At 45.5% G+C, this 21,941-nt stretch overlaps 1 protein-coding gene across 3 annotated transcripts in view; it reads left to right on the forward strand.

The window, feature by feature from the left end:
• The window catches only part of HELZ (helicase with zinc finger), a 241,411-nt gene that overhangs the window by 144,159 nt on the left and 75,311 nt on the right, over positions 1–21,941 (forward strand). For all 3 annotated transcript variants that reach the window (XM_030208449.1, XM_030208451.1, XM_030208450.1), the window contains exons 19-21: positions 525–672; positions 14,561–14,744; positions 19,601–19,829. In XM_030208449.1, the coding sequence (XP_030064309.1) occupies positions 525–672; positions 14,561–14,744; positions 19,601–19,829 (561 nt within the window). The remainder of the gene's footprint in view (positions 1–524; positions 673–14,560; positions 14,745–19,600; positions 19,830–21,941) is intronic.

Consider the following 21,941-nt stretch of genomic DNA (forward strand, 5'->3'; position numbering starts at 1 on the left):
GCCGCCCCTTAATTTTTATGCCACTGAAAATCATTACATATCACCCTGATGCTATCCGGATTGCGCCAGGGTAGTCTGTGGGCAAAGGGAAGGTGATCCCTGGAATTATCTGGTTAGCGGTGATAGTCAGTCTGCTAACCAAATAACTATCTGTGTAAACATAGGACAGCGAAAATGTGGTCACTGTTGAATCAGGATATTCAGGGCCAGCCGCTATCTAGATACCAACACTGAATATCCAAATTTATTTCAGCTAGCATTTTAAAATACACCATTTGCCCTGGTTTAATGTAAGCCTGTTACTGTTCCTTAGGTACTTTATTGTATATAGTGCTACTGTTCATTTCTAAGAGTTACTTGCTGGCATGTTTATAGTTATTTATTTTTTTTTTTTACTGTAATTTGAGAAGTACTAATTGTCAGAACAGATGTAATTTTGTAATAACCATATGTTTCCTTTCTTTGAATGTCCGTTTTTGTGAATTGACATCTGTGTGCTTTTTATTCTATTTGTCCGTGCACAGTTACACATCAGAATTGTTCTATGAAGGCAAGTTGATGGCTAGTGGGAAGCAGCCATCGCACAAAGATTTCTACCCGTTGACGTTCTTCACAGCACGAGGAGAAGACGTCCAGGAAAAAAACAGTACTGCCTTTTACAATAATGCAGAGGTATAGAGTTTATTTAACATTCTTGTCATAGGTAACATTAATTTTAGCATGTTTTCCATGTAGTACTCCGTTTCAGTGTTGAGAAGGCACGGGCAATGTGAGGTGTTCAGTAGCTTAATAGTTTTCATTTCTGATGTGTATTCTATCAACGTATTGTTTGCCCCTATGCTTAGAATTGCACTGCAGAGCAGAATTTAACATTCTTAATAACAGACATTTTGTTGTCCATATTTAGCACATAATAATTTTCATAGCTAATACATGCTACGCTATTGAAATGCTATTATAGACATTAGAGTTTTATGTGTGGTAGAAGTGAATGCCAGAGAAAATTTCATAGATAAAAAAAAGCTAAAGATTGTTTAGTAAAGAATGGTAGTGGCATTAACCGCATCTGGCAATGCATCAGGACATCTCTCTATATAAAACGCACCTCCAACGTTCTAATGAAGCCTCTCTTAGCCAACAAAGTGAAGGGGGTGAGATCGCTTTGTGTCTGCCCCGCCCACGCGTCAAACGTGATGACGTCGAGGGCGGAGCAATGACACTCAACCAATCGCATCGCTCGGCAGCGAAGCGTCAGGGAAGGAGGCGGCGCTCTCGACGTCTAGCCTTCCCTTCCCTGTGTTCCGCCTTCTTCTGACGTCAAGGATGATGTCAAAAGAAGGCGGAACACAGCGAAGGGAAACCTAGACGTCGGGAGCACCGCCTCCTTTCCTGACGCTTCGCTGCCGGAACCGCCACGGAGGTAAATTTAACAAGAAGAAAAAAAAAAAAAACACATGTTGGGGGGACAGAAGAGGGTGGCCAGTAAAGTACAACAATGGGAGCAGGAGGGCAGGGGAGAAACGACAGCATGGATGCGAAGGGGGGGGGGGGGGGGAGAAGAGGGCGGGCCAGGCTGGGACATGGGAGAGAGAGGAGCATGGATGCGAGGGGGGGTCATGGAAGGGAGAGAGGGGACTTGCTGGAAAAGGATGAATGGAGGCGGCAGGGGACATAGGAGCATGGATGGCCATGGATTGGGAGGGCAGGGCTCAGGGAGAGAGGGGAATTGCTGGAAAGGAATGAATGGAGGGGGCAGGGGACAGAGGAGCATGGATGGGCATGGATTGGGAGGGCACGACTCAGGGAGAGAGGGGAATTGCTGGATAGAGATGAATGGAGGGGACAGATGGGCATGGATGCATATGGATTGCAGGGCAGGCCTCAGGGAGAGAGGGGAATTGCTGGATAGGGATGAATGGAGGGGGCAGGTGACAGAGGAACATGGATGGGCATGGATTGGGAGGGCAGGGCTCAGGGAGAGAGGGGAATTGCTGGAAAAGGATGAATGGAGGGGGCACGGCACAGATGGGCATGGATTGGGAGGGCAGGGCTCACACTCTCTCTCTCATATACAATATCTTTCTGACTCTCACTCTCACACACTCTATCTCACACTGTATCACATTCACTCTCTATGTGCCACACAGTCACTCACACACTCGCTTGGTCTCATACACTCACTCTCACAGAGAATCTGTCTCTCACACACACTCTCTCGCCCACACACACACACTCTCTCTCACACTGTGTCTCACATACACACTTGCACACACTCTCATTCTCACACACACACTCTCTCACAAACACACTCACATCCAGACTCACTCTCTCTCTCACACACTCACACTTTCACTCTGACTCTCAAACAGTCACTCTCACATACACTCTCCCAAACATACACACTCCGAGGAAAACCTTGCTAGCGCCCATTTCATTTGTGTCAGAAACGGGCCTTTTTTACTAGTATTTCATAAATGAGAAAAGGTTATGAGACGTCTTTAAAATACAATTAGTAGTTATTGTTTGAAAGCCATGTTGTTAATCGCCAACATTAAAGGTTAGAGGTAGGTAGAATTTTATAATGACAGGGAAAACATAAGTAGTAATGCTGTTATTCATTCGTTGTTGCTTTCTTTTCTCTATTAAGAACACTTGCATGCTTAAAATTGTCCAGTATTACAATATGTTAAAAGCAGCACAGTAAAAGATCTGAAGGCTGTAGTTCAATGTAATTGAAGTGTATCAGTTTAGTTTGTTTTTTTAATTACCAATTGACCATCTTGATGAAATCAAATTGCATTTGTTCCCTAAATGAATGAAGGAGAAGAACATGACAAACCTTTGCAGGTAGATCAAGGACAATGAGTAGAGCGAAGGTGCCAAAATTAGTGTTAAAAACATTTATTAGGGGTACATAACCCAAGGAAACAATATAGGATGCAAAGGTCCATGTGCAATCTGGAAGCAGAGACTTGTTAATGATCGTGTTTCGGCTATATGCCTGCATCAGGGGTCATTAAGACCTAAGATTATTGTCCTGGTTTCTTGAATTCGTGGTCTACTTCCCACTACCTGTTTACTTTGACAAATTCAAAAGCGCATGTGGCCTTTTTTTTTTTTAATGAAAAGAGAAGAAATTATTCTCAATATCTCATAAACTCACATATTATGCCTACATTATTAAACAGGAGAGGGAAAACAAGCAGACAACAAAAGGAGAAACATATTAATAGATGCTTTGACATTAAACCTTTAAAATGAGAGCAGATAGAATTGCTATTTTAGTAATATTAATTAGCAGCAACTATGAAATGTTCATATAATGACTCAGCTCCCAATAACAAACCAAGGGCTCCTTTTACAAAGCAGCACTACTGATTAGCTGCACGTGGAATGCAGAGAAGCCCTTTCATTTCCCATCAACAACGCTAATCGGTAGCACCACTTTATAATAGGAACCCCAAGAGTTACATGTATATATAAGCGCTCTTAACTGTTACATCCAGTTCATGTAACATAAACAACTGTACGTCAACAAATAAAACCTTCAATGAAAAGCAAACAAATTTAATATGCCACTGTTTTATCAAGTGCCATCAAGGAAGGAAGGTGAATCGCATACACAATTGTAAAAACTCATACATATTGTACAATAATTAAAAAAAAAAAATGAACTCAATACATACATAAACATATCTCTTCATAGAACATTATTCCATGCGCCCTCCCTGACCATTTTCAAGTCCTTACTCAAAGCCCATCTCTTCTCCCTTGCTTTTGGCGCCTAACCACCTTCCCCATTCATGATACCTACACTTACTACATAGTTTGTTACCTTTAGATTGTAAGCTCTCTTGAGCAGGGACTGTCCTTCCCCATGTTTAAACTTGTACAGCGCTGCGTAACCCTGGCAGCGCTATAGAAATGCTAAGTAGTAGTAGTAGAACATTATTCTAAGTGCTCCAAGTGCATATATATCATCATACTGTGCTCATAGTCTGTAACAAATTAGGCTGTACTGTAGACCTCAATAAATAATGGGGTTTTTACTTTTTTTCCTGAACTCCATTAAGTTCTGAAGCTCTCTCAACTGCTTCAGCATGGCATTCCAAAAGATGGGAACCTGCTACATAAAAGATCTTACATTCCTCCAACCTAATCACTTGATATGATGCACCATCAAATAAATATTGGCCCCTGGATCTCAATAATCATCTAGGCTGATATATGTGTTACTTTAATTCCAATACAGAAGACACCTGTCTATTTTGTACCTTAAACATCAGGCTCAAGATCTTAAATTTAATCCTCTGTTCTATTGGAAACCAATGCAGCTCTCTCAATGCTGGGGTTATATGATCAAATCTAGATTTACCAGTCAAAACCCGTCATTTAAAATAAACACTTACCTAGCAGCGATAGTTCTAAGAATGTTTTCAGTAATACCGAAACATGGTTTCCAAACCTGATTCACACAATGATGACACCTAGGTCTTTTTCCTCAGTGGCGACACCTAATGTGGGATTTAGCATTATGTAGCTATAATTACTCTTCCCTGTGGTGCATCACATTTCACTTGTCCGCATTAAATTTCATCTACTGCGTCTTCGTCTTGTAAGGTCCTCATGCAATTTAAAAACTTTGAATAATTGTGTTATCTACAAATTTGATCACCTCACTCATTGTTCCCATTTACAGATCATTTATACATATGTTAAAAAGCACCAGTCTCAGTACAGATCTCTGTGGCGTACCACAATTCACCTTTTATACACCCTTTTTTTGTTTTTTAACCAGTTCCCAATTGTCACAAAATGCCCAGCCACCTGCCAGGAGCTACCCCGCAACCACTTATAGGGTCTGTCCCCAGCACACCTCAGGTCCGCTTGCACTTGCTGCTTGTGCTCTACACTAGCACCCTCCTCCCACCACTGGATCCCAACCACCTCTGGGCGAGTCTCCCGCTCTCAGATTATCCCCAGTGATTCCTAGGTTATTGTGGCCACACTCCCAGTGGTCCCACAGTTCCTAGAAAGCACCCACAGATCCAACACACAAACCACCAGGCTTCTTAGTCAGTCCAGACAAGCAGAGGCAATAAACTAAAAATGTTTATTGTCGTGAAAAATTAGAACAATGAACAGAAAAGGTGCAATCAGCAAACAACAGGTAACTGAAATATGGATCAATTATAAAACTAAACATTTGTTTACTATTTAAATAGTACCAGGGGAGATCAGGACATATAGCTGCTCACAGGTTATCAAATATAACTGTTCACAGGGCCTCAGCAAGGAGATCTTTCTCTCTTTTCTCCTTGGCTAAGACTGGAGAAAAAAAGCCAGTACATCCTAGATTAATTGAGCTCCTGGGCCAATCAGAACCCAGAACAGCAAGTTTTAAAAGTAGCTGGCCACATCACTTCAGGCTACCTCTAATCTGTGTTAATTAAAGAGGGAATAGTCAGTTCTCTGTAACAGCTTTAAACATAAATATGCCCCATCTGCTGGCCAAACTAGTGAAATACACTATTGAGGCAGTTTTACAGACTGTTTTGTCACACCAATCCACAAGACTAGATTGCCTCTTGCCTGTGAAAGGAAATTACCCACCCTGCTTTCTTTAGAATATCCGCTATTTCAGATTGACACTCTCTAAAATAAATATTTATCATCTCAGGATCAGTCTGTATAAAACTCACTACAGAAACTGCTCTTGGTTTTTGTATTGCCTTTTTTTAAAGCCTCTATAAACACACATTTTCTCTTGTTAGAACTTCCTCATGTATGGTATAGTTATAGTGTATTTTTGTGGTATGTTCAGGAATAAAACATGAAGCTTTCTGTTAACCAGGTGTTGAATTCATCACGCTTACACTGCATATGAAGTTGAACAGAAGCTTTAGTTTTATTCTAGCTTTTGTTGGTACTTTTATATTTGTATCTGGGTGGCTATATAGAGATACAGATAATGACTATGTATATATTGCTATATATGTATGTGCATGCAGGGCTGTGCCTAGAGTCTCCGGCGCCCCCCTGCAGTTGGCCCCGCTGGCGCCCCCCCCCCCCCCCGAAAACGATCGCTACACTACCCGCCCTCTTCTCCCCAGATCCTTTTTTTTTGTTTACATTTACCTCTCCGGCGCGTGGCAGCGTAGCGTTAGTGAGGTTCTCCGAGGACAAGCAGGCTGCTTGTTCTCACTGATGGGTGACGTCCACGGCAGCCCCTCCAATCGGAAACTTCACTAGCAAAGTCCTTTGCTAGCCCTCGCGCGCCCGCGCGCACCGCGCATGCGCGGCCGTCTTCCCGCCCGAAACCGGCTCGAGCCGGCCAGTCTTCTTTTGTCCGCACTTGGTACGGTCGTGTTTTCGCCGTGTCGAGCCCCGGAAAGTCGACCTCGCGCGTCCAATTTGTTTTGAACGTGTTTTTTTCCTTCGGGAAAGCTTTGTCCTAGTCGGGAAGTGCTCCGGAAACCCCTCGCCGGGTTTCGTGTAAATCCTCCCCGTACTTCTAGTTTTTTTGCCCCGGTAAGTTTTCTTTCGTCGTCGGGGTAGGCCTCTTTTCGGCCTCGGTCGAGAAATTTTTTCTCCCTCTAAATTTTGGTGCTCCGAATTTCGCCATTTCGGCTTTTGATTTCGCCGGCGTGATTTTTCCGCCCATGACATCGAAGCCTTCCAGCGGCTTCAAGAAGTGCACCCAGTGCGCCCGGGTTATCTCGCTCACTGATCGACACTCGTCGTGTCTTCAGTGTCTGGGGGCCGAGCACCGCCCTCAGAACTGTAGTCTGTGTTCCCTGCTTCAAAGGCGGACTCAGGTAGCGAGACTAGCCCAGTGGAACGTGTTGTTCTCGGGCTCTTCGTCGGCATCGGCACCGGGATCTTCGAGTGCATCGACGTCGTCAGCGTCCAGACCATCTTCCTCGGCCGCCCCTGCATCGAGTGCATCGAGGCATCGGGCCTCTGCATCGGCGCCGAGACATCGGATAGCTGCATCGACGTCGGTGGTACCAGGACCTCGTCTGCTGATGTCGTCGGACGGTGGTGCATCGGGTGGAGTGCAGGTGAGGGCTGTCCATTCCCCTGCTGGTGGCGGTGAGCCCTCGGGTGGGTCTCCTCCTGCCCCGAGGGCTCCTGCGGTACAGCCCCCCCGAGATCGACCTTCTTCAGTCTCGGCCCCGAGGAAGCGACGGGTGGATTCGACGTCCTCCTCGTCGGTGCCGGGGAGCTCCGGTGACATGCTTCGGAAGAAATCGAAGAAGCATCGACACCGGTCTCCCCCCCGTGTCGGCACCGGGAGCTCTGGGTCGCCGAGGGATTCGGCACCCAGCAGGCATCGGCACCGAGAGGACCGCTCACCCTCTGTTCAGGAGGTGTCGATGCGCTCCGCTCTGGACAGCCCGGAACAGCCTCCACGCCCGGAACAGGTTCTGACGTCGACGCCTGCATCGACCTCTCAGCCTTTCTCCGCAGCCACTCTAAACGAGAGCCTCCGGGCCGTTCTCCCAGAGATTCTGGGAGAGCTGTTGCGCCCTACCCCTCCGGTACCGGCGGTGCTTGCGCCTCCGGTACCGTCGAGCGTGGCGCCGGCTGGCCCATCGCCCAGGTTGAGGTCCCCGACGTCGGTACCGCGTGCGGTGCCGACCGCGGCCACCTCCCAGGAAGGCTCCCCGACTACGTCGGCGGAGGGAGCTTCGCCGATGCGGGCCAGGGAGTCTACCTCTCGACGCCCCCATCGTGGACGTGGCTCCACAGAGTCGAGCAGGGCGAGGTTGCAGACACAGGTCCGTGAACTTGTGTCTGACACCGAGGGTGAGGCCTCGTGGGAGGAAGACGAAGATCCCAGATATTTCTCTGACGAGGAGTCTGAGGGTCTTCCGTCTGATCCCACTCCCTCTCCTGAGAGACAGCTTTCTCCTCCCGAGAGTCTGTCTTTTGCCTCCTTTGTCCGGGAGATGTCTACGGCCATCCCCTTCCCGGTGGTTGTGGAGGACGAGCCCAGGGCTGAAATGTTTGAGCTCCTGGACTATCCTTCTCCACCTAAGGAAGCGTCCACTGTTCCCTTGCACCATGTCCTGAAAAAGACATTGCTTGCGAACTGGACCAAGCCATTAAGTAATCCCCACATCCCCAAGAAGATTGAGTCCCAGTACCGGATCCATGGGGACCCAGAGCTGATGCGCACGCAGTTGCCTCATGATTCTGGAGTTGTGGATCTGGCCCTAAAGAAGGCTAAGAGTTCTAGGGAACATGCTTCGGCGCCCCCGGGCAAAGACGCTAGAACCTTAGACTCCTTTGGGAGGAAGGCCTACCATTCCTCTATGCTCGTGTCCAAGATCCAGTCTTACCAGCTCTACACGAGCATCCACATGCGGAACAATGTGCGGCAGTTGGCGGGCTTGGTTGATGCTCTTCCCCCTGAGCAAGCCAAGCCTTTTCAGGAGGTGGTCAGGCAGCTGAAGGCGTGCAGAAAATTCCTGGCCAGAGGAGTTTATGACACTTTTGATGTTGCGTCCAGGGCCGCTGCTCAAGGTGTGGTGATGCGCAGGCTCTCATGGCTGCGTGCCGCCGACATGGAGAATAGACTCCAGCAGCGGATTGCGGACTCGCCTTGCCGTGCGGACAACATTTTTGGCGAAAAAGTCGAACAGGTGGTAGAGTCTCTCCACCAGCGGGACACCGCATTCGACAAGTTCGCCCGCCGGCAGCCTTCAGCTTCTACCTCTACAGGTAGACGATTTTTCGGGGGAAGGAAGACTGTTCCCTATACTTCTGGCAAGCGTAGGTACAATCCTCCTTCCCGACAGCCTGTGGCCCAGGCTAAGCCCCAGCGCGCTCGCTCTCGTCAGCAGCGTGCGCCTCAGCAAGGCCCCGCGGCTCCCCAGCAAAAGCAAGGGGCGAGCTTTTGACTGGCTCCAGCAGAGCATAGCCGACATCCAAGTGTCCGTGCCGGGCGACCTGCCAGTCGGGGGGAGGTTGAAAGCTTTTCACCAAAGGTGGCCTCTCATAACCTCCGATCAGTGGGTTCAGCAAATAGTCCGGCAGGGATACACCCTCAATTTGGCCTCAAAACCTCCAAATTGTCCACCGGGAGCTCAATCTTACAGCTTCCAGCACAAGAAGGTACTTGCAGAGGAACTCTCCGCCATTCTCAGCGCCAATGCGGTCGAGCCCGTGCCATCCGGGCAAGAAGGGCTGGGATTCTATTCCAGGTACTTCCTTGTGGAAAAGAAAACAGGGGGGATGCGTCCCATCCTAGACCTAAGGGCCCTGAACAAATATCTCGTAAAAGAGAAGTTCAGGATGCTTTCCCTGGGCACCCTTCTCCCCATGATTCAGCAAAACGATTGGCTATGCTCTCTGGACTTGAAGGATGCCTACACACACATCCCGATACTGCCAGCTCACAGACAGTATCTGCGATTTCAGCTGGGCACACGCCACTTCCAGTACTGTGTGCTACCCTTTGGGCTCGCCTCTGCGCCCAGGGTGTTCACAAAGTGCCTAGCTGTGGTAGCAGCGGCGCTTCGCAGGCTGGGGGTGCACGTGTTCCCATATCTCGACGATTGGCTGGTGAAGAACACATCCGAGGCAGGAGCCCTGCAGTCCATGCAGATGACTATTCGCCTCCTGGAGCTACTGGGGTTTGTGATAAATTACCCAAAGTCCCATCTTCTCCCAGTGCAGAAACTCGAATTCATCGGAGCCCTGCTGGATTCTCGGACGGCTCGCGCCTATCTCCCAGAGGCGAGGGCCAACAACTTGTTGTCCCTCGTCTCGCGGGTGCGAGCGTCCCAGCAGATCACAGCTCGGCAGATGTTGAGATTGCTGGGCCACATGGCCTCCACAGTTCATGTGACTCCCATGGCCCGCCTTCACATGAGATCTGCTCAATGGACCCTAGCCTCCCAGTGGTATCAGGCCGCTGGGGGTCTAGAGGACGTGATCCACCTGTCCACGAGTTTTCTCGAATCCCTGTATTGGTGGACGATTTGCTCCAATTTGACTCTGGGACGTCCCTTCCAAATTCCTCAGCCTCAAAAAGTGCTGACCACGGATGCGTCCCTCCTGGGATGGGGAGCTCATGTCGATGGGCTTCACACCCAAGGAAGGTGGTCCCTCCAAGAAAGCGATCTACAGATCAATCTTCTGGAGTTGCGAGCGATCTGGAACGCTCTGAAGGCTTTCAGAGATCGGCTGTCCCACCAAATTATCCAAATTCAGACAGACAATCAGGTTGCCATGTACTATGTCAACAAGCAGGGGGGCACCGGATCTCGCCCCCTGTGTCAGGAAGCCGTCAGCATGTGGCTCTGGGCTCGCCGTCAAGGCATGGTGCTCCAAGCCACATATCTGGCAGGCGTAAACAACAGTCTGGCCGACAGGTTGAGCAGGATTATGCAACCTCACGAGTGGTCGCTCAATTCCCGTGTGATGCGGCAGATCTTCCAGGCGTGGGGCACCCCCCTGGTGGATCTCTTCGCATCTCAAGTGAACCACAAGGTCCCTCAGTTCTGTTCCAGGCTTCAGGCCCACGGCAGACTGGCATCGGATGCCTTCCTCCTGGACTGGGGGGAGGGCCTGTTGTATGCTTATCCTCCCATTCCTCTGGTGGGGAAGACTTTGTTGAAACTCAAGCAAGACCGAGGCACCATGATTCTGATTGCTCCCTTTTGGCCGCGTCAGATCTGGTTCCCTCTTCTTCTGGAGTTATCCTCCGAAGAACCGTGGAGATTGGAGTGTTTTCCGACCCTCATCACGCAGGACGAAGGGGCTCTTCTGCATCCCAACCTCCAGTCCCTGGCTCTCACGGCCTGGATGTTGAGGGCGTAGACTTTGCCTCTTTGGGTCTGCCAGAGGGTGTCTCCCGCATCTTGCTTGCTTCCAGGAAAGACTCCACTAAGAGAAGTTACTTCTTTCATTGGAGGAGGTTTGCCGTCTGGTGTGACAGCAAGGCCCTAGATCCTCGCTCTTGTCCTACACAGACCCTGCTTGAATACCTTCTGCACTTGTCTGAGTCTGGTCTGAAGACCAACTCCGTAAGGGTTCACCTTAGTGCAATCAGTGCTTACCATTACCAAGTGGAAGGTAAGCCGATCTCAGGACAGCCTTTAGTTGTTCGCTTCATGAGAGGTTTGCTTTTGTCAAAGCCCCCTGTCAAGCCTCCTACAGTGTCATGGGATCTCAATGTCGTTCTCACCCAGCTGATGAAACCTCCTTTCGAGCCACTGAATTCCTGCCATCCGAAGTACTTGACCTGGAAGGTCATCTTCTTGGTGGCAGTTACCTCGGCTCGTAGAGTCAGTGAGCTTCAGGCCCTGGTAGCCCAGGCCCCTTACACCAAATTTCATCACAACAGAGTAGTCCTCCGCACTCACCCTAAGTTTCTGCCAAAGGTTGTGTCGGAGTTCCATCTGAACCAGTCAATTGTCTTGCCAACATTCTTTCCCCGTCCTCATTCCTGCCCTGCTGAACGTCAGCTGCACACATTGGACTGCAAGAGAGCATTGGCCTTCTATCTGGAGCGGACACAGCCCCACAGACAGTCCGCCCAATTGTTTGTTTCTTTTGATCCCAACAAGAGGGGAGTGGCTGTAGGGAAACGCACCATATCCAATTGGCTAGCAGATTGCATTTCCTTCACTTACGCCCAGGCTGGGCTGGCTCTTGAGGGTCATGTCACGGCTCATAATGTTAGAGCCATGGCTGCGTCGGTAGCCCACTTGAAGTCAGCCACCATGGAGGAAATTTGCAAAGCTGCGACGTGGTCATCTGTCCACACATTCACATCTCATTACTGCCTGCAGCAGGATACCCGACGTGACAGTCGGTTCGGGCAGTCAGTTCTTCAGAACCTGTTTGGGCTTTAGGATCCAACTCCACCCCCCGAGGGCCCTGTTTGTTCTGTTCCAGGCTACACTCTCAGTTAGTTGGTAAATTTTTTTAGGTCAATCTCAGTTATGTCCTCGCCGTTGCGAGGCCCAATTGACCAATGTTGTTGTTTTGAGTGAGCCTGGGGGCTAGGGATACCCCATCAGTGAGAACAAGCAGCCTGCTTGTCCTCGGAGAAAGCGAATGCTACATACCTGTAGAAGGTATTCTCCGAGGACAGCAGGCTGATTGTTCTCACAAACCCGCCCGCCTCCCCTTTGGAGTTGTGTCTTCCCTTGAAGTGTATTGTCTTGCTACATACTGGACTGGCCGGCTCGAGCCGGTTTCGGGCGGGAAGACGGCCGCGCATGCGCGGTGCGCGCGGGCGCGCGAGGGCTAGCAAAGGACTTTGCTAGTGAAGTTTCCGATTGGAGGGGCTGCCGTGGACGTCACCCATCAGTGAGAACAATCAGCCTGCTGTCCTCGGAGAATACCTTCTACAGGTATGTAGCATTCGCTAGGCGGCGCTCCCCCGCCCCGACGTGTCTTCTTCCCTTCGCTCAGTGTCCCGCCTTCTTCTGACGTCATTTCTGACGTCAGAAGAAGGCGGAACCGAGCGAAGGGAAGAGACTGACATGTTGGGGCGGGGGAGCGCCGCCTCCTCACTAACACTACGCTGCCACGCGCTGGAGAGGTAAATTTAAACAAAAAAAAAAAGGACAAGGATCTGGGGAGAAGAGGGCGAGGTAAGCATGGTGCGGCGGGGCGCCCTCCAGAGGATGGCGCCCTCCTGCCATGCTTACCTCGTGTTGGCACGGCCCTGTGTGCATGTATGTATGGAAATAGATTTCTAGATGCATCCTGAAAAATCTAATTGACAATCATGCCTCCTTAATTATAAATTGCATTCTTGCCATAAATTTTTGTTTTATTTTGCAGTATGTCTTGAGCAGAGCAGACCTAGCTTTCTGTTTGGGTTGATGAGAAGTTAATTGTTTAGTTGCACTTTGAATAAATGTTACATGAATATAACAGTACATAATTTGCTATTTAGCTGTTACTGCGTAGCATTACATAAGCCTTTGCTTAGCACAGTTGGTGCTTTTAAGTGGCTAAGTGAAATAAAACAAGTTGTAAGATACAGAAAAAAAATTGGAATATTGAGTGTATGGTCATTGAACTGAAGTGTCTACGTTTCATGTAAAAGACATAAAAGTGGCATTGAAATTTATGGTGTAACTTCCTGAATCTTGGTTTCTTTGCCTTTTAAGCAAATACTGAAATCTGCCAAGGTCTTACATACAATTTAAATGCTCGAAATCTCATTCATCATTCCGGTTAGGACTACTAGCTGTAGAGAGATATTTTTGATCTTAGATCAGTCTGCTTAGTAAAAATTCTGCATATTTGCCATTTATTTGCCTTTATGTAGCAAGATAGAAATGATTTATACTACTATTACTTATCAATTATATAGCACCAGTAGACATAACACAGCACTGTACACAGACATGTAGGAGACAGTCTCTGCTCAACAGAGCTTATCTATTCAAGATTAGAGAGTTACATTTATTATGGGAATGATTAAAACAATATGGGTATTAAACTGGTGAAATTCTAGTGTGATGTCTGCAAGGCAGAATATGTCTTCTTCCTGAATGCTAGAGGGCCGAGTCAAAAGCAAGATGAGCTTATAGAGTGCTTCTGAGTCCCAGGTGTATAATGTTGGCTGATATATTTGGCGTTTTCCGCCAAAATTTTATTGAACAGTCAAAGACCAGTGGCATTAGCCAACAATTATGTGACTTTAAAAAAAATTGTGTATAGATAAGAGGAACCCTCAGATAATACTTTCACCCAAGGTATGACTCTTAACGTAAATGAGCCTTATTCAGGGTGACCATGTCGAGCATTTTTCATAGGGTCCCTCTATGTGTTTACATATATTCAGTCCAAATACACAGTTATTTATAATGTGAAATTCAAACCAAAAAATAATGAAAAATATGTTGAACATTTTGCTCTAAAAATTAATAAAATCACTTATTTGCCCATAAATCAGCGCCAGCTTAAATAATCAGGCTTAAACTGTCTGCTGAAAACGTGGTTCCATTCTTCAACCAAGCAAAGCCCACTGTACTACTTAAGTTGCTGAACTCTGCGGGTTTCATTGCCAAAACTGTTTTAGGGACTGAAAAGCTGCCTGTGACACATGAACATATTGTAGCTTCAGAACTCTTATGTACCTTAGGTGAAAGTTTATCTGAGGGTTCCTCATAGTTATACACACTTTTTTTTTTTAAGGTCACTGATTTTGTTGCATGATGTATTTGACCAGTCAGTTTTAGCAATCAATTTTATCAGTTTGAAGTTGTCTCTCTTTTGGCTCATATTTTGTTACCAGGTTTCAAGAAGGGTAAAGTTCTCTGCATACAAAAAAAGATGTCAGATTCACATTTTTTTGTACAAACTCAGTTGGAGCTTAACTTGTGGCTAGGTTTAAGGTGTTCTCAGTTAAATGACTTACATCTGCAGTAATTTTGCTGGAAAAAACAAACAGAATTAAAACAAAATATTTTGAGTGCCCAGGATGCTAGTCAGTATGTTGTTCCCATTTCTACTTCAAATGGCATTTTGATGGAATCTTTAATAGTGATTCATCAGAAGTTTCCTGACATCTCCCTTTAAGGTGTTTGAAGTCGTTGAGCGTGTCGAAGAGCTAAGGAGGAAATGGCCCGTGTCTTGGGGAAAGTTGGATGAGGGCAGTATTGGTGTAGTAACACCATATGCTGATCAAGTGTTCCGAATTCGTGCGGAGCTTCGAAAGAAGAGGTTATCTGATGTCAGTGTAGAAAGGGTGCTGAATGTTCAAGGTGAGTATCAAATATACAACATGAAATTCTGCTCACAGCTTATTGAAATATAACTTGCATGGAAGTATCATCATCATTACTTTCTTTAGAAGATAATATTGAAATTCAGAAACTGTTAGTTTTTTTTAAGGAAGAGAAGGGGTTTTTTTTGGGGGGGGGGGGTCTCTTGTTTGCAGATAACTGTGATATCTTTACACATGAACTGGTTAAGCCTTAGGACTATCATCTTCATGTTGTATAAAAATATGTTTTTGTAAAACTGCCTAATCATGAAATTACTGTACAGATAACTATTAATATAGATTACTTTCTATATGTTTTATTTTCCTTTGATTGGATAACATAAAACAAAGCAGATGATGATGAATTTTCTGGTAGGAATTCTGTTAGCTGGAGCTACAGTGTTGGATACAGAGAATGAAATCTAGCCATATATTGAGTGTTCATTTTATTTTATGTGCAGCAAATCCCAGAGTGGCACAGTAAATAATGGTAGATAGAGAGCAGTTGGTTCACCTAGAGGCATATTTTCAAAGCATTTAGCCTTCCAAAGTTTCATAGAAACCTATGGAATTTTGGAAGGCTAAGTGCTTTGAAAATATGCCTCCTAGTATGCTCAATCTCGCTTCATCCTGTCTAGTGGAGAAGTAGCCTAATAGTTACAGCAGCAGGCTGAGAACCAGAGCTAATTTCTTATGATTGTGGGCAAGTCACTTGACACTCCATTTCCCAAATATAGTTTGTAAGCCCTCCAGGAACAGAGAAGTGTCTTCTGTACCTGAATGTGACTGGCCTTGAGCTACAACTGAAAAGGTGTGAGCAAAATTCAAAATCTCTTTTCTTCTTTTCCCATCTAGTTCTCTACCATTTTGAGCGTAGGAATATATAGCTTTCCAAACCTAAACCAACACCAGATTCCTTTCATGTCTTTTACTTGACCTCCGAGCCCTGTTTCTAATGCTACCCCTGTGTCAAGCATGTTCAAATTCTATTATAGTGCTTCATTTTACCACCTTTGTCAGGCATCGTCGCCATTCTCTTGAATCTTTACAAGGCTTTTTTTTTCCATGTGTTACCACTTAATTTGTAACAATCCATACAGTCCCCCAAAATTTGTGAGGCTGCTGTTGAAAATAATCAGGCTTTCCCATGCTCACCAATAAGTGGTTTTAATGTAGCTTACCCCCCACCCTTTTTGGAAATCAAGTACAACTGTACTCAGTGTTAAGTTGTAAATACCATTCTCTGCAGGCTATCCCAGCCTGATGCAGCTGTCCTACTTCTATGGTCACAGCCACCTCCCTATGCAGCCACCCCAGCCTTTTAGAGAATCCAATACAGTGATACTACCTCTCTTAGGATTATTGATTTCTTCTGCCCATCCAGACAGCTCAGGGCGATTCACAACATAAATCATAAAATGCAAAGAACATCACAGGGTGAAACATTGTGGAATTGGACATACTAAAACTAAGGCTGTACGTTAATTGCAGATATTGAGAATAGCACATTATTTACTAATTGCAATTAGTAGAATTAATCACAGTGTTCCATGCCTGCACATCCAACATATTGTTCTCCTTCCCCTCCTCAATGACAGCACCCACGTGCTGACCCACAATAGGAGGAGGGGCTGGTGGGAAGGGAGAGAGCTGGTGGACCTACGGAAGGGGAGAGGGAAGACAGGGAAGGGAAAGAGATACCAAACCAAGGGGCTGAAGTAAGAGGGATTCAAATACTGAACCTACAGTGGAAGGGAGAAAGGGAGGGAGGGCGGACAACTGGATGTCAAACCTGTGAACTTCCAAGCAGGCCAAAGATTAATGCATGCATCAAAGATGTGCTCAAACTGAAAAAGAGCAAGATTCAAGCATATGTGGATGGAGTGGCCCACGTTGTACTTAAAGCAGATTACTGGACATTATTAGCCAACGATAGCTACTTGGGAGTTACATGTTGGACCAGATTTGGGCTCTGCCCTCTTGTCCACCAACTAGCAAGTGGACAAATACCTGACTTCAAAATACCTTTTGGGAAGTATGAACTCCCTCTAAAATCACCAGTCAGGAATCTTGCGATACCGCTAGACTCATCACTCACTGTGATCCTGCAAATTTGAACAACCTTTAAACATTGTCTCTCTCATCTGGAGCGGCTACAAAATCTCTTTCCATATATTGAAAAGATGAGTTGGACCACAGTGGTCCATGCTATGATGACATCATGACTAGACTACTGTAATGCCCTATACGAAACCAAAAAGAGGTTGCATGAGCTCCAACTAATTCAGAATGCTGCAGCACGACTGACAGAAGGCTGCAAGCGGTGTGACCACATCATACCCTTCCTGCTAAAGCTACACTGGTACCAGCACCTTACAGGACTAAATTTAAAACTCTTATGTTTGATTTTCAATTTCCTTGGACAAAAAATGGGCTACAGTGCTTAAAGAATGTTAGCCCTTTGTACACCTTTGAGACCTTTAAGGTCTTCTCAAGGAGCATCACTATATAAACCCTTATCAAAGGAAATTGTGTGATGTGATACCTGCCAGGGAACCTTCTCAAGAGTAGCCCCTATGCTCTGGAATTTACTCTCAGATGGACTATGTCTAACTCAAGGCTACCTGTACTTGAGGAAGCAGGTGAAAAAGCCTGGCTCTTCTCCCAAGCCATTAATATATAGGATGACTTGACTATAGACCACTCTGCACCTGGACTAGCATGTAACACGCTCTGTAACTTACACCAGTTCCTTATATGCTGTTTAACTGTACGAAGAACTTGCCTTGAGTTTAGCCACCAGTCTGTTTGTCCCATCTGACTCTGTACCACCCATCTTGTCCCCATCTATATATCTGCACTTGGCCCCTCGGCTATATGCTAAGCTGTATTTTAGAAAGCATTGGCATTATATCTGGGTTGTTTGAATGCTCTAATGCACGCTTATTAGGTGTTTCATTATATCTTTGTTGTTTGGATGTTCTTCCATGCTGTCTATTATGGTATTGTTTGTATTGTACTGACATTTATCATATTTCTGTTACATGGTTCTTCTGCAGTGCTGTTAAATGTGTGTATTTTTGGTACTGTTTCATGTTAGTCCTATTATTAGGTTTCAATTTGTGTTTTCAAGTTTACCTCATTTATTGTATTTGTTTATATTTGGTCATTTTTACTATTGTTATGCTGTTAACAAAATTGCAAGTTTTATGGTAAACTGTACCTGCTGTAGACTGCCTGGGGTAAATCTCTCCATAAAGGTGGTTAATAAATCCCAATAAAAAAGAAATAAATTGTTTACCATGTGGACGAACACCACTTTACTTCAGTTGGGTTGCAAGGGAATGGGGAATCTATGGCAGTCACAACTATCAGTACTGGCAACGGTCACAATGTGACTGCTGCGATTGGTTTGCTGCCTTTTGAGCATATGCCATGCTTTGTCCACACTCTGAAGTTGTCTGTTAACAAAGTAGTAGGCAAGTGTAGCGAAATTGTTGGCCACTTCAAACACAGCCCCGCAAATCAAGTGGAGTTCCAGGAGCGACAGCAAAAAGGTGAACACTGAAATGCTTGTTCAGGATGTGTCCACGAGGTGGAATTCTACCATAGATATGATTAAGAGATTGATTTGGAGCAAAGAAACAGTGATGGTTACTTTGACTCGCCCTTGGCATAAACACACATTGAGCCTGCTAATGGCCTCTGAGTGAGATAAGCTTCATTTGAAGTAGACCATTCTCAAACCCTGCAACAGAGTTGCTGGGTGGAGTTCGATATATCTCATGCTCGATGATACTGCCAACCATATGCCGCCATCATGATGGTGGTGATGGTGATCCAGGATATGTGGTTTGCTTCGAAGAAGCATTTTGTACTGATCTAAGAGGCTGACAGCTAAACTGTTCCCGGCTGAATATAGCAACTACATTGGACCCCCACTTCAAACTCCTCAAGTGTACATCAAAGTAGCAGAGAGGTAATGTCTGGAAGGAGCTGCAGAGACTAGTTTCAAATAATAAAATGGAGGCTGAAATTGAAACGCCGTCTACAAAACCTCTAAGAAAAAGGTTTGCTTTATACCATGATATTCATCAGATTCCGAAGATGATCGATTACTGCAACCAATATCTGGTAACAAGGCTGTTGAGCGTTACATTACTGAACCTCAGATAGATCAAGAGGTATGTCCATTTCAGTGGTGGAAGAAAAATGAAGTGTCACATCCAGTCATTACTAGACTGGCTATGAAATACTTAGGAATACCAGCTACAGCTGTCCCTTATGAGCGCTTATTTTCATTATTAGGACATGGTCAATAAACGTGCAGCTCTTTCACCAGGCAACGTTGAAAAACTTGTGTGCCTCAGTGGCTGGCTCACACAGTAAGATAATGCATTTTATTTATTACTTTCAATATAATGAATGTATTTTTGCTGCTGCTGTTATGGTTAATAAACACAGTATTGCTAATGTTCTCTACTTGCGTGTTTTCCTTCAATCTTGCAATTAATCACACGATTAAACCTTTTACTTGAAATGCAGCCCTAAATAAAGCAAAAATCTACAGATGCAACCCTTGACAGAATGGCCAATGAAAACTTTAATTTTGGATTGTACCAGATGGACTTATTTGGAGTTTTTAGATATGTGTAATGCAAATCTGTACAGTAGAAAACTTGTAGCTAGATTAGTTATTAAAGAATGTGGATTATTTACATACGAGATGATATGTATTTCTCTCAATCAGTTTAATCAAAAGTTTTAGGCTTCAAGCAGTTCATTAGCGTGTGGTCATTTTTTTTTCCAGTAATAAGTGCAAAAAATCTTAAGTTCTGTGCATTCCTTCTTTAGGAAAGCAGTTCAGAGTTTTATTTCTCAGCACGGTACGGACACGGCATACTTGCAAACACAAGCAAACACCAATTAAAAGGAAGGAGCAGTTACTGGAAGATTCCACCGAAGACTTAGATTATGGCTTTCTATCAAACTATAAACTTCTCAACACCGCCATTACCAGAGCACAATCCCTAGTGGCCGTGGTAGGAGATCCTGTTGCCCTGTGCTCCATTGGAAGATGCAGGTAAAGTAAATATGTACTTTAAGTGTTTAAAAATGATTTAAGTGGTTTGCATGTGTTTATAGAAGTTATTTATTAATTTTATTATTGCAGTGTTACACGTGGAGGGGCATTTTTGAAAGGGAGGGCCAAGTTTTGATTTGGACTTCCTCGCAAAACGTCCCGATCCAGGGGCAGGGAAACCCGTATTTTCGAAACAAGATGGATGTCCATCTTTCGTTTCGAAAATACCATCAGGGACATCCAAATCCTTAAATTTGGTCGTCCCTAGATTTGGTGGTCACTAGACATGGACATTTCTGATTTTCGGCGATAATCGAAACCAAGGACGTCCATCTCAGAAGTGACCAAATGCAAGCCATTTGGCCGCGGAAGGAGCCAGCATTTGTAGTGCACTGGTCCCCCTGACATGCCAGGACACCAGCCGGGCACCCTAGGGGGCATTGCAGTGGACTTCATAAATTGCTCCCAGGTACATAGCTCCCTTACCTTGTGTGCTGAGCCCCCCCAAATCCCCCCCTAGATGTGGGTACAGTGGGTTTCTGGTGGATTTTGGAGGGCTCGCTGTTTCCTCCACAAATGTAAACAGGTGGGGGGGATGGGCCTGGGTCCACCTGCATGAAGTGCACTGCACCCACTAAAACTGCTCCAGGGACCTGCATACTACTGTCATGGACCTGAGTTTGACATCTGAGGCTGGCATACAGGCTGGCAATCAGTATTTTGAAAGGTATTTTTTGAGGATGGGAGGGGGTTAGTGACCACTGGGGGGAGTAAGGGGAGGTCATCCCCATTTCTGTCCGGTGGTCATCTGGTAATTTCAGGCACCTTTTTGTGCCTTGGTCATAAGAAAACACGACCAGGTAAAGTCGTCCAAGTGTCCGTCAGGGACATCCTTTTTTTCCATTATGGGTCTAGGACTTCCAAGTGTTAGGCACACCCAAGTCCCGCCTTCACTACACCTCTGACACGCCCCCATGAACTTTGGCCGTCCCTGCGACGGAAAGCAGTTGGGGACGTCCAAAATCGGCTTTCGATTATACCGATTTGGACAACCCTGGGAGGAGGACATCCATCTTCTGATTTATGTCGAAAGATGGGCGTCCATCTCTTTCGAAAATGAGCCCAATAGTAACATAGCAGATGATGGATAAAAAGACCATTTGGGACATTCAGTCTGTCTAGTTATTTGTGACCACCCTTCAAGGATATATTCCAGCTCTAAAGCCTTGACCACTTGAAAGATATCTTTTCTGATCTAAGTCAGTCTTTTTAAATTTTTTACTCATTGACTCTATACCTACCTGGGCATACAAGTTAAACAAGATCCCATATTCAATTCAACATTCAGACCTCCTTCCTAGTAAACTAATCAGTTACCAAAACTAGTAAGATTTTTGCCATAATATCCACCTCGCTAAGCATCTGTGGTCTTTCTGTGGCTCCCACCAGTAATGAGCCTGTTGGTTTCTGGGATGTTATGATACCTTATGGCATGCAGAGTCATCTTGCTGGCTATAGCTAGCCTGCCATCACCAAACCTTTTCTTTTCCAAAGAGATGTAGCTCGCTGTTACCAACCCAACTACTCCATAGCTGACTGTTTGTTCTTCATCCGTCCTTAGTGTTAGGTTGTTTGTGGCTAGATACTGACCAGAAAGATAAGAAAACAATCAACCTCAGTTGGTTTCTAGAAGCTGTAGCTTGCAGTTTTCAAACTGGCTATATCCCATGGCTCAAATTTTAATGATAAATCAGAGTTTTGTAGGGAGATATAATGTTTGGTGTGATGCTGGTGATTTTGTAGCAAGGTGTGTTTGATTTAAATTCAGCTTAAATCACTAGTCAGAAAGCAGGATAAATCTGATGTAAATCAAATTCACTTAAATCATGATTTAAATAATTAGGAAGATTATATATGAATAAAAGTGAATCTATAAAAGGAATGGCTGCCTGTTTTGTTTGTTACATTAAAAATTATAGGATTCTAACAACTATATTTTTGTTCAGACTTGAGAATTCAAGTAGTAACTTCAGAAGCCCACCCAAAAACTATGGCCAGGAAGATGGGCAGTCCTTAAGAAACAGGCAGTTACTTTCTCACCCGAATATCCTG

Source organism: Microcaecilia unicolor, chromosome 6, assembly GCF_901765095.1.
Source record: "Microcaecilia unicolor chromosome 6, aMicUni1.1, whole genome shotgun sequence".
Lineage (NCBI taxonomy): Eukaryota > Metazoa > Chordata > Amphibia > Gymnophiona > Siphonopidae > Microcaecilia > Microcaecilia unicolor.